General features: G+C 37.8%; 1 protein-coding gene across 1 annotated transcript in view; it reads left to right on the top strand.

Annotated features, from left to right (window-relative positions):
* The window catches only part of TRPM3 (transient receptor potential cation channel subfamily M member 3), a gene marked incomplete in the record, with an annotated part of 593,048 nt that overhangs the window by 322,380 nt on the left and 253,255 nt on the right, over positions 1-17,413 (top strand). Inside the window, 1 exon segment of the mRNA XM_045165065.1 lies at positions 12,282-12,495. Coding sequence (XP_045021000.1) covers positions 12,282-12,495 — 214 coding nt within the window.

The raw sequence follows: 17,413 nt of genomic DNA, 5'->3' as shown, positions 1-17,413 counted from the left end.
TGTATAAAAAATAATGAATTTGTTATTCAACTAAAATTGATTAAACATCTACCTTGTGCCCAGTGCTCTGCCAAGTATTTATATTTATTTATATATTTCATGTTTATGACATTAGTATTATTTTTCCTATATGACAAAATAACATTTTAAAGTACAGAAATGTAAATAATTTGCCCCATGTCCCACAGCTAATATATGATATGTGTATAATGTGATACTTAAGAATAGAGGAAAAACTTTAAGAGGCAGCTAGATCTTTCACTCTTTTCCAGGAGAGTGAACACATAAGGACATTGAACTTTGACAGTTCTTCCCATGGCCTCACATAGTTCTATCAAACTCAGAGTTGTATCTTGGCAGTCGGGTTAGGCAAGGTCAGCTACGTGATTTGTGGGATCCAGTATAAAATGAAAGTGAAGGTATTCAGCAGGGATAAGGAAATCAGTACTCCTTCCCCATGACTGACAGCCCCAAACCTCAGTGGATTAGGCAAACCAACAATGGATTACCATTTCCTCCCTGGGAAGTGCTCAGTATCCAGTGGGGGTGAGACTTCCCATGAAGTTGTTCACAAAACCCACCAAAGTACTGCCAGCCGAGGCAGGGATAGCTACGTCTTTACCTTGCCCTGAAATACTACAGACCACATGCCGCACCTTGCCCTTGCCCTTGCCCTTACCTTGAATTATTCTGATTCTCCTGTCTGGAAAAACGGGTGGAGTTATCCACAGGACAGATGACCTGTTTTATCAGGCAGGACAGTCATTTTTTGCCACCCTGTGCCATCTTTAATGGGCTTCCCAGGTGGCTCAATGGTAAAGAATCTGCCTACGAATGCAGGAAATGCAGGAGACACAAGTTTAATCCCTGGGTCTAGAAGATCCCCTGGAGAAGGGAATGGCAATCCACTCCAATATTCTTGCCTGGGAAACCCCATGGACAGAGGAGCCTGGCGGGCTATAGTCCATGGGGTCCCAAAGAGTCAGAATGACTGAGTGACTGAGCACACAGGCATGTGCCTTCTTTACCACTTGTTCTCTCCAGCAAACTGACATGCAGTTTGTCAAAGGGAAAAATCAGCACCTACTGTCTAAGAGTGCCAATCCTTAGATGGGGGAGGCATGGTTAAATTATTCACCAAGATTGAAGTGAAACAGGCCAACTAACTTAATATGTCTCTGGTCCCCTTCTCCTAACAAGAACGTTTGAAAGTTGAAATGATTCTTAACAAAGTGGTCAAAAAATTCTAGAGGGCAGGTTAACTTTGACCTTCATTAATTAAAAAAAAAATAAATAAGATATAACGTTAACTTTTCCCCTCAAGACAACCCAAATTGACGCACTTGGGTCAAAATGCCAATGTGGTCTGGACACAGCATGAGGCAGAATGTGCCATAGTTTGGTGGAAGATTCAGTTGAAGTAAAGGGACTCATTATTAAAATGTGGTGGGCTATGTGAAAACCACATCTCACATTTGTATCTGTGTCACTACATAGACAGCACACCATGATGTCACAGAACTTTGATCACCAAAGACAATGAGAGATCAATGCAGTGGTTCTCTACTTGGAGGCTCAGAATAACCTGTGGGGCCACTACCAATGCCCATGCCCAGAATCATTCCCAGAGGTCTGGGGAAGAACCTGGACATCCAAAGTGTTTTAAAAGTTAGCTCAGTTATTCTACTGTTCAGCCAACCTTAAAAATACTAAATGATACCAATCTCTTTACCTATTTTACAGATAGGCAACTTGAGCCCAAAGAAGTTAAATTATTTTCTGAGAGTCACCCAGTTATTTGACAAAGCTAGTTTTTGAACTAAAGATCCTTAGGACTCTTTGTCAAATCTTTTTCTTCTCTGTCTTGTATGCCTGGTACAGACTATAGTAGATGTTTTGAAAAGAAGCTAGTTACTATATGTTACTAGTTCCTTGCTGCGAAGAAATGAAGTGAAAGTCTCTCAGTCATGTCCAAGTCTTTGAGACCTCATGGACTATACAGTCCATGGAATTCTCCAGGCAAGAATACTGGAGTGGCTAGCCCTTCTCTTCTGCAGGGGATCTTCCCAATCCAGGGATCAAACCCAGGTCTCCTGCATTGCAGGTGGATTCTTGACCACCTGAGCCAAAAGGGAAGCCAGTTCCTTTCTAAGGGTTTTGAAAACTTTTTAGTAGAATTATAAGATCACTAGTATTTGTTGAGGTTAACTGAACTCAAAATCTGTGAGCACAAAGAGTTCTTCATAAAATTATATCCTAGGTTAATGGAACTATTATCTAAGACCTTCCCAGTACTTTTGGTGTTCTGTCCCTAATTCTCAGGCTTGACAAACCCCAGTGAAACAGCAGTGAAACCAGTATCTCTCTTACTTTATGGAGAGAGAAACTGTGGCACAGAAAGAAGTCTTGTGCAAAGCTGATGGTGAGTGAAGGAGTTGCATTCCTCTCTTCTCTACACGAAGCTACATCCTACCAAACTGCATGCCCCTAACATCCATTCCTGGGGATTAAATGACCTAGCAGTTCATTCAGATGCCTCATAAAATCAGAACTTGGGGACAAAAGAAGGTTCTAAGATACTGAAGCCCTGGTTTAGGCATTTTCTTACTAGACTAGGTTCCAGGCAACTTTTTAAAACTGACTTAGCAATAATAAGATGGTCTGACAGCAGACGTTGGGTCCTTTCTCAAAGACTCTTCATATCTGGGGCTGAGGCTGTTAAATTATTTAGAGAGGGAAGCAGTGCTGGACTTAATTAGAATCTTATTTGCTTACTAATCATCTCTTCCAATTAATGCTGAGCTGACTTATGGCCCAGGTAAGTATAACCTAATTAAGGACTTGTATTTAAACTTCTCAAGTCACCTACATAATTCTCTTCAGGTTTTCCCTTGATATTCACTTTGCTTATTAGATCAAGTTGAGCCCCTTATTACAGTTTTCATATAATTTAGAGAATTATTGCTATGCCTCATTTCACACTTAGAGCTCTAAGTATTGAGTCAGCCAGGATGCAGTCTTTCTATTCTGAGCATTAAGGTGAGGGTGTGAGAGGGGATAGGTGAGATTGAGGAGATACAATACTCGCTGTGTGTCCGGGGAAGGGCATGCTGTCCGCAGCATGACATCTACAACCTTATACTCTTAAAATGCTTTAGGATTAAATCTTCTTGTCTTAAAATTGTCTTTCTTTGCATTATGGAGATTTGAAATGAGAATCATCGACTGACATGCACAAAATATATTAAATAAATCCCAGTACAAAACAAAATGCCTCATCACTGGACTATAGCTAACTAAGCAGCTTTGTATAGCATGGTGTCATTTTTGAGGGGTTTTGTAATTGCTCTGTTGCTTTCCATTTTCCACCTTGAAATTTCTAGACTATTGAGATTATTGGCAGTACCTTTGAAAAACCTTTCAGAAACTGGGAATAAAGCTAGAATGTATCATTTAAACTTCTGATCTTAATCACAGACCTATAGAGAAGAAAGAACTAACCTTCCTCAAGAAACCCATCTTGCTCTAGGAAATTTTACACGAAAGCAATTCTGGCAGAAAATTCGCAGAGTACCCCCCTGCAACTAGGTCATATGCTCAGTGAAGTTTTATATTATTTCTAAACCTTTAGTTTTGGCTTATCAGCATCAATCACCCGGAGCACCTGTTATCTAATATTGAAGAATCCTAAAAGCAATATAGGATAAATTACAATGGCATTTTCACTCCCAATATTTTGTGAGTCAATCAAACAAAAACAGTGTAACAGAGACACCTTACATTTGCATTCCAAATATTTTCTTTCTAGGGATCTTTCTTTCTAGTGGTTCAGCTCGCACATTAAACTACTGTAAGCATTAAATACTTGGTGAAAAACCAAAGGCTCCATGAACTTGGAAAGCTGATATCAGCAAAATTGTCTCAGGAGTCTGATGCAACATATTCTCCTTGGCCACAACTTTAATTAAAACTACTCATTTAAATGGGGCTACAGAGAATTAGAAAATGAAAAGATGCTTGTCACGGTTCTCAATAGAAGGAAAATGGGGCAAATTTCCCACTACATGCTCAGAAGAAAGGCATTAAAAATACTATTAAAATAGGTTTAGCTGTAGTAGTTCCATTACTCAGAGAAAGTACTACTGAAATATACCAATTGATTATTTCTCAGAACTGAAGATGGTCTCTCAGTGAGGGTTAGAAAGATTTGCCATTTACCATTTCCTAAAGTGTAACCAGATTTATTGTCCTGTAGTTATTTTACCTTTTCATTTAAAAGCTGGGCAAAACGATGTGAGTAAAAATTTAGTTTAAAACCAGAGACACATGTATACCTGTGGCGGATTCATTTTGATATTTGGCAAAACTAATACAGTTATGTAAAGTTTAAAAATAAAATAAAATTTAAAAAAAAAGAATAAAACCAGAGACAAATTACTCCACAATGGGTCAAGTTCAGAATTCTAAAGAAACATTATTATTATTTCTAATTAAACAGCCCCAGTCTATTCTAAGTAGTGATGGCTGCTTCTCCACTCAGCCTTCACCACCTTGGGTGTTTTGAAGAGAAGAATGCTATCTGATCTGTGGCACTTCTGTGATTTCCCTCCCAGTTTAATGCAGTGAGGCCGTAGTAAAGTTGAGTTCTGCTTTGACAAGTGAATAGTTATCGTTTCTAGTGATGGAGCAGGTTAGAGTGGCTTTAGGAAAAACTGCAGTGAAATCACCTGCTAAACAAACAAGCAAAAAAACTTAACAACTGGAAAAAGCAAAAACTCAAAATTTTTAGTTACCAAAGCCCTCTGCCACTCAAACAAAACAAAAACTCTAATTTGCTATTATAGACTTACTTACAAAATTTCATTTGTAAGTTTGTGGTTTGGAATTCAAAGTGTTCTTGTGAAAATCATGCTTGTATGCATTGGCCTCCAAAGCACCTAGGAATAGATCACATAGTACAATTTCAAACAGAACTAACTTCTGTTTTACATAGTGCTTTCTTTAGATATTCTTCTTAATTTCATTAGCTCATCACACAGGCTGTCTCCTGTCAGGCGGGGACACTAATGATGTTAGTACAGGTGTGGATAACTCATTTGAGCTCAATTTATTTCTAGAAATTAAAATTAGGGAACTAAAGGCATGAAGGAGAAGGATAAGATTGGTGGCCACAGACATAGGTAGAAGTTTCCCTCTGGATAGGTACTTTTTATAACTTGTACCAGTCATTCCCCAGATAACTCACAAAGGTCTACTTTGAAAGGTACATTAAAGGTACATTAAAGGCAAGTTATGTAGGTCGTGTGGTGCAAAAGTCATTTGTGAGTGCCTGTAGTCTAATTTCCATGTGTTGGTTTTCCTTCCAGGTCTTTCCCACAATTTTCTCTTTAGTGTTCTGTGTGGTGTTCAGGATTACCCTCATTTCACAAGAGAGGGTCTCAATCTGATCAGATGACTTACAGTGCCGGTATCTGATGCTTGAGTGTGTTGCTGCACATGATTGTGCTTAGTCGCTCAGTTGTGTCTGACTGTGGACTGTGGGCACAACCCACAGTCCATGGGGCACATGGACTGTAGCCCCCGGGCTCTTCTGTCCATAGGGATTCTCCAGACAAGAATATTGGAGTGGGTTGCCATGCCTTCCTCCAGGGAAACCTGTAAATGGGAGCAAGCATCACTGCATCAGAGTACTGCCCAGGTCACAGAATTTAGTATACATGTTAGGAAGATTTCTGGTTATTTGTAAGGTGACCCCTTAAGCAATTAATGACTTCACAAGTGGACAGGCAAAATTACTTACCTTGATGACCAAAATAGCTCCTAATTTCTAATCACAATGACCATTTAGCAGGAATGAATTAATTGCTCTGGGTACAACCATTTATGAACCTGAAGCTGCTGATTTTGGCACAAGAATTAACTGTTATATTATTAATATAGTTCCAGGAGAGGTTACTGAATAACATGATTTTTATGGGTATAAGAATATAATTTAAAAATTGAAATCTCCACGTAATCATAAAATATCCTTTTATCCCTTAGTTTTAATTACCCTCGTATCCCTAAACTGTTTCCTTGAGCTGCTAAACAAAAACATGACAAAAGGTAATAGATTGATTCATTTAAATACTTCCATTTTAAAAGCTCTTTTATTCTCCAAGAGAAGGACAAAATAAATCTAAAATAATGGCCAACAATAAAGGGACAGGGACACCTAATATTTGTGTTATTTATCAGCTTCTAGATAATCAGGGGTGGGCTAATAGATAACATAAATAATATAGTTAATCATGGATTCCATTGTATAAGAATTAGTCCTGATGAAAAAGAATCAGGTAGTTGGAATTGAGTAGCTTATTAATGACTGCACTTTCCTATTATGGCCTGAGTAATTTTCCAGTTTTTCCTCCATTCTTCTCTTTGATTTTTATGTAAAATACTAAAGTGTTCTTTCTTGCCTTTGGCCCACTGAGAAACACAAGACACACCACTTAGAATCTTTGGTCTGGGAAAAAGTTGTAATCCTTTCTACTCATGTGGTCCCTTTTGGGAGCTAGTTAAAAATGCAAAACCTCAAGTCCCACCTCAGACCTACTGAATAAGAACCTGAATTTTTGAGGTTCTCCCAGATGAGTTTTCAGTGTTAAAGTTTGAGGAGCCCAGCTCAACCTAGAGTTTCCACTGTAACAGTAGCTTTAATAATGAATTGGGTGAGTGGTTAACTAGTAGATAACTATTAATAATTCTGATGTCCAAGTCACTTGACTTCCCTGGGTCTCAGTGTCCTCATCCATAAGGCAGAAGAACTGAAACAGTTGACTTCTAGTTCCCATGATTGCTAAGATATTTCCAAACTCCTTTTTATTTCTGAGATTGTAGCTACATCATAGCCAGGAGAGAAAGGATTATCCAAACTCATAGGTCAGGTAACACATGATCCCTCCCCTCAGATAGCTTGCAAATGGGGAGATAAAACTGACACATGTAAGAAACAATGGGGAAAATGTCTATGTATATTATACTGAGTTTGACTAAGAGTTATACTGTGTCAACATGAGCTTGCATTCTAAGGAAAAGTCAATAAGAGCCTTTGAAAGACAAGAATGATTTATGTAGATGAAAGGGGAGAAACTGGGTTTTCCAGGACTTGAGGAATAGAATTAACCAAATACAGAAAAGAGTGGGGGAAATGCCTCTAAATAAGTAGAGTAAGGCCAAATTGTGGAGATCACGACAGGCAGAATGGGAGTTCACATATGATGTAACCCTTTGAATTGAAAAATAGTATTATTAAAAAGTACTGGGGATAGGAGTCGTCTGTTGGTGTCTCATTGAAAACACAGGGTTAGAAAAGCCGTCAGGACTGCTGTCATGACACATACTGACACCCTAGCGAGAGCATTTATCTTAAAATAGCAACTAAAGCAATAGAGGGAAAGGCCTGGAGAGCACGATTTGAAAAAAGGGGCATTAGAACTCGCAGACTGCTTGGTTATAGGTAAAGGAAAAGGAGAAGTAAGGAGAGAAAAGGCATTTATGTTTTTGAGGTCAAGAGTAAGGACCTGGCGTCAGAGAGACCTGGAGTGTAAATTCACACACAGCATATATGTGCCTGGAACACAAGGGATTTGGTTGTAGATTTAGGGTGTTTTTCTCAGTAGTTAAGAAATTGAGAGCCAGGCGAAATATGGAAAGAGAGCTTATGAACAAAAGGACCTTACACAGGCCTTTCTTTCTTCCTCTGTAAGATAGAGAGCTAGGGAGAAGTTGATCTAAGGTCATTCATTCATCTCCACTGGAGCACTTATTAACTGGGTAACAAGTGTTTTGTGGTCATAAACAAGCTTTTCTTGGTTTCCTAACTAGGAAAAAGATTAATCTAGTTCAAAAGGAATTTTAAAATATTCACTAAATTGGTAGTTTTCCAGTGAACTGTTGATGTGATCAGTAAATTTGGTTCCTTATTGGTAAGTTGTATATATAACATTAGAAGCTCCAAAGTGAATTATTTACCAAGTGAGACTTATTCCTAAAAACATAATTGAGTTATTCTTACTAATGACTGTAAATAATTGAACTCCAGAATGCATATTTAGCTAGGTTAAGCCTATGAAAATGATTACACAGTCTCTGTAGTAATTTAGTGTGACTGTAGTCTCTCTTCACATCGAGTTAGTAATGTAGGTGTGTCTGTTCCCAGATACTCCCTGTGGCTCAGAATATCACATTATTGACATGGCTAAATGAAACATGAGGGTGGGGACACTCAGTGAGGTATCTTGAAGTTCAAAAAGCGATAATCCTAATCACAAGCCTGAAACAACTATTTAGGCTTGGAAGGGGCATATAATTTTAGAAGAATCTTTATACTTAAATGTTTTTCTATATTTAGAAGTGTAATTTATATCTCACCTTAGAAGAATATGGATCCTTTTTTTTTTTTGAAGGAATAAGAGAGCGATGTTGAGATATCAAGTTATTGAATAACCGGAAATGCAGTTTTTTAGCATCTCCCATACAGAACATTCCTGGTTTATATAGTTTTGAAGCCTTCTGAATCTCAGTTCTACTTTATTTGACTAAGTATCCCTTTCTAGAATTAGTCAAAATTATATAAATTTAATCTAGTAAAGCTCCCAAATTATGACTACTTAAGTAGCATAAATTCAGTGTATAGGCACAGAAAACATAGCGTCCATTATATAGGTAGCCTTCTTATAAACAGTCACTCAATGAGATAACAAATACAACAATGATAATTTTTTAAACTTTTATTTAAGAAACATTTTTATTTGCTTCTACCACTGAGATACCCTCTCTCCAGCCCCAAGGTTCCTATTTCACACATTATAAACTCTAGTTAAATTCTGTTGATATAAGTGATAAAATTCTATTAATATAATGTACTTAGCTAAAATTGCCAACCTGTACTCTTTCCATTATGGAATTAATTTTTGCTATGTAGATCAAATCAATATAAAATCAGCTTGTTAAATTCGAATACTTCTTTGTATTTCTAGTATATGTACAATAAATGGTAAACTCTAGCTCTTTGGTATTTCTTGATGATGCAGCTTAATTTATCAAGCTACTTTCCTATTTTGTATGTTTTGCCTCAATTTCAGCTAAATATACTTAAAATATACTTTAACAAAAGAATAACATATAATTTTTGAGATTTTTATAGTAATGGAATCTCCCAGATCCAAAAAATATTACAATAAATTGTCATGTCCTGGATACCTGTATGTAGTTATACATCTATAAGCATGCTTATATGATTACATGCAAGTCTATTCTTTTTGTTATGCAGCTTCAACATTAACATTTAACATATTCCAAACTTAATACTTTTCTCTCACAATATGTAGACTTTAGAATACTTTAATTCTCATTATTGCTTCCTAATTTTTATTCTATATTATCCAGCACTTAGTCTATCCCTTTCCACCATAAATTAGACACTATTATCATTTTATATTTTACAACCAATGCTTTTTAAGATTTACTCTGTTTATGCTAATATCTTTATTTACTACTCTTTCTTGTATCCCAGATCATCCATCTGGGATCATGTAACTTCTGCCTGCTCCATGTATTTTAAAAATTCCTTAAGTGAAGTCTACTAGAGGTAAATACGTGGTTTTAGTAGTCTGAAAATGTCTGTAAAATGATCTTATTTTGGAAAGATACTTTTTGTTGAATTCTACACTGACAAATAATTTCTCTTTGCACAATGAAGATGCTGTTCTTGCATCCATTGCTGCTGTTGGAAATAAGCCTTCAGTCTAGTGACTGTTTCCTTTAGGTGATCAGTATTTCTTTTCTAGCTGCTTTTGAATGCTACTCCCACTCCAGCCCTTTGGTGTTCTCTATGACTGATGTATGGATGGGGTTTCTTTTTAGTTATCCTGCTTCAGATTCATTGAACTTCTTGAATCTGAGAATTGGAATATTAGTAATTCTGAGAAATTCCCTGCCGATATCTCTTCAAGTATTGTTTCTTCCCTGTTATCTCTTTTATTTCTATCTAGAGTTCTGATTACCTCCTATAAAATTATCACATTTTCTTCTGTGTTTCCAATTCTCCAGTTTTTCTAGGCTGCATCTGGTTTATTTCTCTGTATCTATAGGATCAGTCCTGGGTGTTCATTGGCAGGACTGATGTCAAAGCTGAAGCTCCAATACTTTGGCCACCTGATGCGAAGAGCTGACTCATTTGAAAAGACCCTGATTTCAGCGGGGAAAGATTGAGGGCAGGAGAAGGGGACGACAGAGGATGAGATGGTTGGATGGCATCACCAACTCAATGGACATGGGGTTGGGTGGACTCCTGGAGTTGGTGATGGACAGGGAGGCCTGGCGTGCTGCAGTTCATGGGGTCACAAAGAGTCGGACATGACTGAGTGACTGAACTGAACTGAACTGATAGTTAGAATGTCTGATCTTATAGTTGCATTTTTCCATTGTATTTCTCATTTAAATTTTTGCATTTTAGTTTCTAGATGTTCTGTTTTTTACTCTTTTTCAAATGTATGTGATCATTTTTTATCATCTTTTTCTTTATTCATATATTCAGCTTTCTCATTTATGTTCTTAACATATTAAATGTAGCCATTTTATATTCTCTGTCAGAGCATTTCACTATCTTTGAGGATCTTTTTCTGCTACCTATTGTGTCTTTTGGTTCTCATTCATGTTGCTTTATCTCCTTATGTAATTTGTAATATTTTTTACAATGAAATGCTTATTTTCCCAAGAGAATTACTTGAGACCTGGATTGATGATACATTCCTCCACAAATAATTTGCATGTGCTTCTGCCAGTTATCTGGAGCCATTACTCCATTTACATTAAATACTCTGATGTTTCTCAGACCACACTAAGAATGCAGATGTAGACCAAAATCTGTATGAGGGCCCACTTTTGTTTATAAATAACCAGAGGAGAATTTAAAGAGAGACCCCACACATAAAGCTGTGGGGTCTCTCCTTATGCCCCCAATACTGCATTAAGCTATTAAAACAGCTGTTCAGGGTCTTCCAGGGTTTAGGAGAAAGCCTCAAGGCCAAAGCTTCCTTTGGTATTCCTTACTTCCTGAGATTCCAGCTTCCACTTTGTTTAGGTATCTGAATATTCTCTCTTTTCATGCCAGCTCAGCAATGCATTTCAAAAGGCTTTTCAGTGCATTTGCCAGGTATTCTAGTTGTTTCCAGATAGAAATGAAATCTTTATATAATTAAACAAAGATTTAAATGAGAATATTTATATAATTTTAAAAAAAGGTATAACATGAAGTTGAACAGTCATGTCTGACTCTTTGAGACCCCATGGACTCCCTTGAGACCCTCCAGGCTCCTCTGTCCATGTCATTCTCCAGGCAATGATACTGGGATGGGTAGCCTTTACCTTCTCAAAAGATGTTCTGGACCCAGGGATAGAACCCGGGTCTCCGGTATTGAAGGCAGATTCTTTACCACCCAAGCCATGTGGGAAGCCCATCTAAATGTTTAGTTTTATATATATATATATATATATATATATATATATGTGTGTGTGTGTGTGTGTGTGTGTGTATATGTATATTTGTCATTGTATGTATTTATAGAATTTTATTTATATATACTTACAATAACTTTATTTCTAGTTGCATATGTAAATACCTTGATATCTGCTATGCACTAATATTTTCAACTATTCTATAAAAATAATTGGCATGACTTTTGTCACTTTTCTTTGAAAGATAAAGCAAACATTTGGTATGCAGTTAATTTAGGTTTAAGTAAATGTAATCAGCTGTTACCATATTTATACATTCTTGTTACATTATGTAGAACTGTAGAATTTTTCTAAACCTACCAAAATAATAGGGTCACAGAAACAGTCATATATAGGTCCAGTTGTTATAAAGGGATTACTTATACTGAAAATGGTAGCAACATTTGAACTGTTGCACAAATGTTAAGGTTAAATATAAATATGATTTCCTTTGAGCAAAGAAGTCATCCTGGGGAAAGTTGTGTTTATACTGCATTTTAGAAAGTTAAATAATTTTAAAATCTGTAGTCATTCAGAATTTCAAAAAAACCTGTTAAAAATGGTGAATCTCTTTATCTAATGAAGGTCTTCAGTAAAGCAATTGATTTGCTCTTTTAAAAAAAAATCTTATCTCTTACAAGACATTTTCTTCAAGTAACTACACATATCATTGCAATCAGTAAAGACAAGCAGCTACAGCCACTCTGCCCTGCCTCCCTAATCAACGGTCATTCTTTTTCTAGTATGTACGAGTATCTTTCGATACAAAACCTGATCTCCTCCTACACCTGATGACCAAGGAATGGCAGTTGGAGCTTCCCAAGCTTCTCATCTCAGTGCATGGGGGCCTGCAGAACTTTGAACTCCAGCCAAAACTCAAGCAAGTCTTTGGAAAAGGTCTCATCAAAGCAGCCATGACAACTGGAGCATGGATATTCACTGGAGGAGTTAACACAGGTAATTGGAAGTGGGTCAGAGAAGGACAGCATAAGATCACAAGAATGTGTGACTAAGATCACTTTCTTCTAAGGTTAAATATGTTTGCATAGCCTCACTTCATCCCCTACCCCTTTATGTCCACAGTTGCTGGTTATTGCTCCTTTCAGTGCTTCTCACTCCTTCCTCTACCTAAATGATAACTGTACTGCCATTTCTCCACCAAGAATTACTTACACTTAAGACACAGACTGGAATACTTGACAATATAGAATTTATAAACATGACTGATGGAATTTGACAGGTTGTTTTCAATACCTCAAATTGCCGAATAAGCATCCAGTATTTTTTTAAGGAATAACTTTTGCTCTAAATTGGAGATTCCATACCTGTTCTTTAGGTGAGTTTAAGTTTGATGCAAGTAGCTTTAATTTTTGAAAAATGCCCTTTCCATCTAGGATGACAGCAAACTCTGGAGTAGTATGTGTTTATCATTTAAAATATTTCATTGAATCAACTCTGCACCAACAGAACATATCCCACTCTGAAGTCCAAGTAGTTTTTTTCTACCTGCCAAATGAGCTTCTATATTGTGATCCAGGGAGGCTGTCAAATCAGTTCTTGAAAAGCCACTTAGAGTTAAGTGCTTATCTGCAGAACATTATGAATGTGCATTTGATAATGGAATGGATGCCTGTAAATTGTTTTGACATGTTTCCCCAGAGTGAATCAGAAGTGCCAATTGGAAGAGACAGGTATTGCTGCAGTAAGTTAATTCAGACTTGTTTTAAGACTCAAAGTCTGTCCATGTGGACACATTTGAAGTTAATGGGACATTCTGAACATAACCATGGACCAACTAGTTTTAAATAAAAATGTTATCTCGGTGTTGTTTAGTCATTTGTTTGTAGTTTAGATCAGGGTCCCTAATCCCTGGGCCGTGGACCGCCTGTTAGGAATCAGGCCGCACAACAAGAGGTAAGCAGCAGGCAAGCTTCATCTGTGGCTCCCCATTACTCCCCATCACTTGCATTGCTGCCTGCACCATCTTTCTCTTCCTAACCCTACCCCTGTCGGTGGAAAAATTGTTTTCCGTGAAATCTGTCTCTGATGCCAAAAAGGTTGGGGACCGCTGGTTTAGATGATGTTTAAATGAGACCTGCACTCAGAATTCTTCTCCATATCTAGAATTTGTAAACATTCAGCCCACCACAACATAGGTGCATTTCTGCAGTGAACTCTGCAAATTGCCTGTGCCTATCATTATCATGTGAAACCCTGACTCAGTCTGTAAACTGACATGATCTTAGAATGACCTGCCCAGCCAGCTGTTTATTTTATGGTGATCAAATATCTACAGAACCGTTTTCTTTCTTGGCTGTTCCGGTTTTAAGCTCCAACTTTCACTCACAGTATAACAGGCATCATTTGCCTATGATTATTCAGTCTTTTGCTTTTCTGACATAACCTGCAACTCCTATAGAGAGCAACTCAAAAGTTTCTAAAAGAAATTCTTACTAGAGAATTCCCTAGTGTCTGGTGGTTAGGACTCAGCGCTCTCACTGTCAGGGGCCCAGGTTTGATCTCTGGTCAGGGAACTAAGATTCCAGTAAGTAGGGCAGCACACCCCCGCTTCCCACCCCCCCTACCCCCGACCCCCGCCTCCAAAAAAGAAGAAAAGGAAAGAAATACTTATCTTCTGTTTGCAGGAACTTGGGACATTGTATATTGTTTTTCTTCTTTTGTGAAAAGCATCCAATATCAAAAGGAGAATTTATAGCATAAATATTGTAAACCAAAGAGTTCACCTCTACCTCTCTCCAGGCATAGCGTTCAGTCCAGAACTCAAAGTGAGGCTCTAATGGTGGCACACTCAGCTTGAGTAAGAGGTGATAATAGAATTGTGGCAGATGGAAGGAGGGGTACCATAAGGTTAGCTTTCTTGTCCAGGACTGGACCCCAAAGGAGTTTTTCACATAAATAGGAAAAAAATTTAACACTAATGTTGATAGCTTTGCTCTTTTATTTGTTTTTCTTTATCAATACTCTCTTTTAGAGGACCCGTAGATGGGCAAGTAAGTGAAATTGATGCTCTTCTCAACACCCCCAGCACAACCGAACATGGATTAGTGGCTATTTACACTACCCTGTTGTTTGATTTTTTTAAAGGCGGCTCTGTCTGTTTGCTCTTATGAATATTGCAGAATTGAGCTGTTCACACATGTCTGTTGTCTCCTGTGGTTAAACTGCCTGGTGGGTTTTGTGTGCTTAGTCAGGTCAGTGACCAGTTCCTGGGCCCTCACTCTGTGCTGGCACCTGACGCACCTGCAGAGAGTAAGACACTCATCTCCAACCTCCTCCTCAGTGAGTTTACTCTGAGCAGAGACATTCTTTCTCACCTGTGATTATGAACCACAGAAGAATATGTTCAGTGACATACTGAACTATTCAAAATACCCCAACTGCAACCCTGTTCAAATGGAGAAGAAATCAAACCCAATTTAACTTTCATATAGGAGATGGCACTAGGTATGAGTTTTCCTTGAAGAATGGGTGGTGTTTTCCTTAAAGAATAAGTGGAAACATCTTTTCTTAGAAAATATATTTTATATCTTCTATAAAAATGGTCACTTGATAGGGAAGTTAAAAGATTAGAAATTACATCTTCTCCAAATAGTTTATTAAAAACTAAAAGGTACGTTTCTTACCATCTTGTAAATTTAATTTTCTCACTCTTAACTATGGTAAGGAAGGTTGTGGTGATGGGAAGGCCATTAGGACAGAGAGGAAAATAATTAGAATGATGTCTAACAAGATGTATTCATGTATTTTTAACATAAATTTTCCACAGACTATGTCAACCTTTTCTTTACAAGCAGAGTCTCCAAATTATGTCTCTGTATATAAGAAGGTGAATCGAGATTAACAAAATCCAAGTTAAGCAATTACTCTATTTGATGACCCTAATTCATACACAAACTTTGGTACAGATTTAATATATTATCAGATCAGATCAGATCAGTTGCTCAGTCGTGTCCAATTCTTTGTGACCCCATGAATTGCAGCACGCCAGGCCTCCCTGTCCATCACCAACTCCCAGAGTTCACTGACACTCACATCCATTGAGTCAGTGATGCCACCCAGCCATCTCATCCTTTGTCGTCCCCTTCTTCTGCCCCCAATCCCTCCCAGCATCAGAGTCTTTTCCAATGAGTCAACTCTTCGCATGAGGTGGCCAAAGTACTGGAGTTTCAGCTTTAGCATCAGTCCTTCCAAAGAAATCCCAGGGCTGATCTCCTTCAGAATGGACTGGTTGGATCGCCTTTCAGTCCAAGGGACTCTCAAGAGTCTTCTCCAACACCACAGTTCAAAAGCATCAATTCTTCAGCGCTAAGACGTCTTCACAGTCCAACTCTCACATCCATACACGACCACAGGAAAAACCATAGCCTTGACTAGATGAACCTTTGTTGGCAAAGTAATGTCTCTGCTTTTGAATATGCTATCTAGGTTGGTCATAACTTTCCTTCCAAGGGGTAAGCATCTTTTAATTTCATGGCTGCAGTCACCATCTGCAGTGATTTTTGGAGTCCCAAAAAATAAAGTCTGACACTGTTTCCACTGTTTCCCCATCTATTTCCCATGAAGTGATGGGACCTGATGCCATGATCTCCGTTTTCTGAATGTTGAGCTTTAAGCCAACTTGTTCACTCTCCTCTTTCACTTTCATCAAGAGGCTTTTGAGTTCCTCTTCACTTTCTGCCGTAAGGGTGGTGTCATCTGCATATCTGAGGTTATTGATATTTCTCCCGGCAATCTTGATTCCAGCTTGTGTTTCTTCCAGTGCAGCATTTCTCATGATGTACTCTGCATATTAGTTAAATAAACAGGGTGACAATATACAGCTTTGACATACTCCTTTTCCTATTTGGAACCAGTCTGTTGTTCCATGTCCAGTTCTAACTGTTGCTTCCTGACCTGCATACAAATTTCTCAGGAGGCAGATCAGGTGGTCTGGTATCCCATCTCTTTCAGAATTTTCTACAGTTTATTGTGATCCACACAGTCAAAGGCTTTGGCATAGTCAATAAAGCAGAAATAGATGTTTTTTCTGGAACTCGCTTGCTTTTTCCATGATCCAGTGGATGTTGGCAATTTGATCTCTGGTTCCTTTGCCTTTTCTAAAACCACCTTGAACATCAGGAAGTTCACGGTTCACATATTGCTGAAGCCTGGCTTGGAGAATTTTGAGCATTACTTTACTAGCGTGTGAGATGAGTGCAATTGTGTGGTAGTTTGAGCATTCTTTGGCATTGCCTTTCTTTGGGATTGGAATGAAAACTGACCTTTTCCAGTCCTGTGGCCACTGCTGAGTTTCCAAATTTGCTGGCATATTGAATGCAGCACTTTCACAGCATCATCTTTCAGGATTTGGAATAGCTCAACTGGAATTCTATCACCTCCACTAGCTTTGTTTGTAGTGATGCTTTCTAAGGCCCACATGACTTCACATTCCAGGATGTCTGGCTGTAGGTCAGTGATCACACCATCGTGATTATCTGGGTCGTGAAGATCTTTTTTGTACAGTTCTTATTATATATGATGCTTTTTATAGGATTTAGTCATGCTGTTAGTTCTTAGTTATGTTAATACATCATTATGCTTATAAGAGAAAGATCCTCCAAGTATAAAGTATTTTTCTTTTCATAGACACTGTATTCTTTTTTTTTTAATTAGAGATAAAATAAGGAATTCATTGGGAGAGTTCATCTGTAAGTCCAGTAAATGTATCCAGCATTGCAGCTACAAGTTTATGTTCTCTCCTGAACAAGTGTAGTTTTGTAGAAATGTGTCGAAATTTTATACTCAATGCATTTAATCTTAGAAAAGACAGTTACCACAGCTTCCTTTAGATCAATGGAAAGCAATGCTTTGAAAG

This window comes from Bubalus bubalis, chromosome 3, assembly GCF_019923935.1.
Source record: "Bubalus bubalis isolate 160015118507 breed Murrah chromosome 3, NDDB_SH_1, whole genome shotgun sequence".
NCBI classification, from domain to species: Eukaryota; Metazoa; Chordata; class Mammalia; order Artiodactyla; family Bovidae; genus Bubalus; species Bubalus bubalis.
The sequence above is the reverse complement of the archived record's forward strand: the minus strand, read 5'-3'. Positions and strand labels throughout refer to the sequence as shown.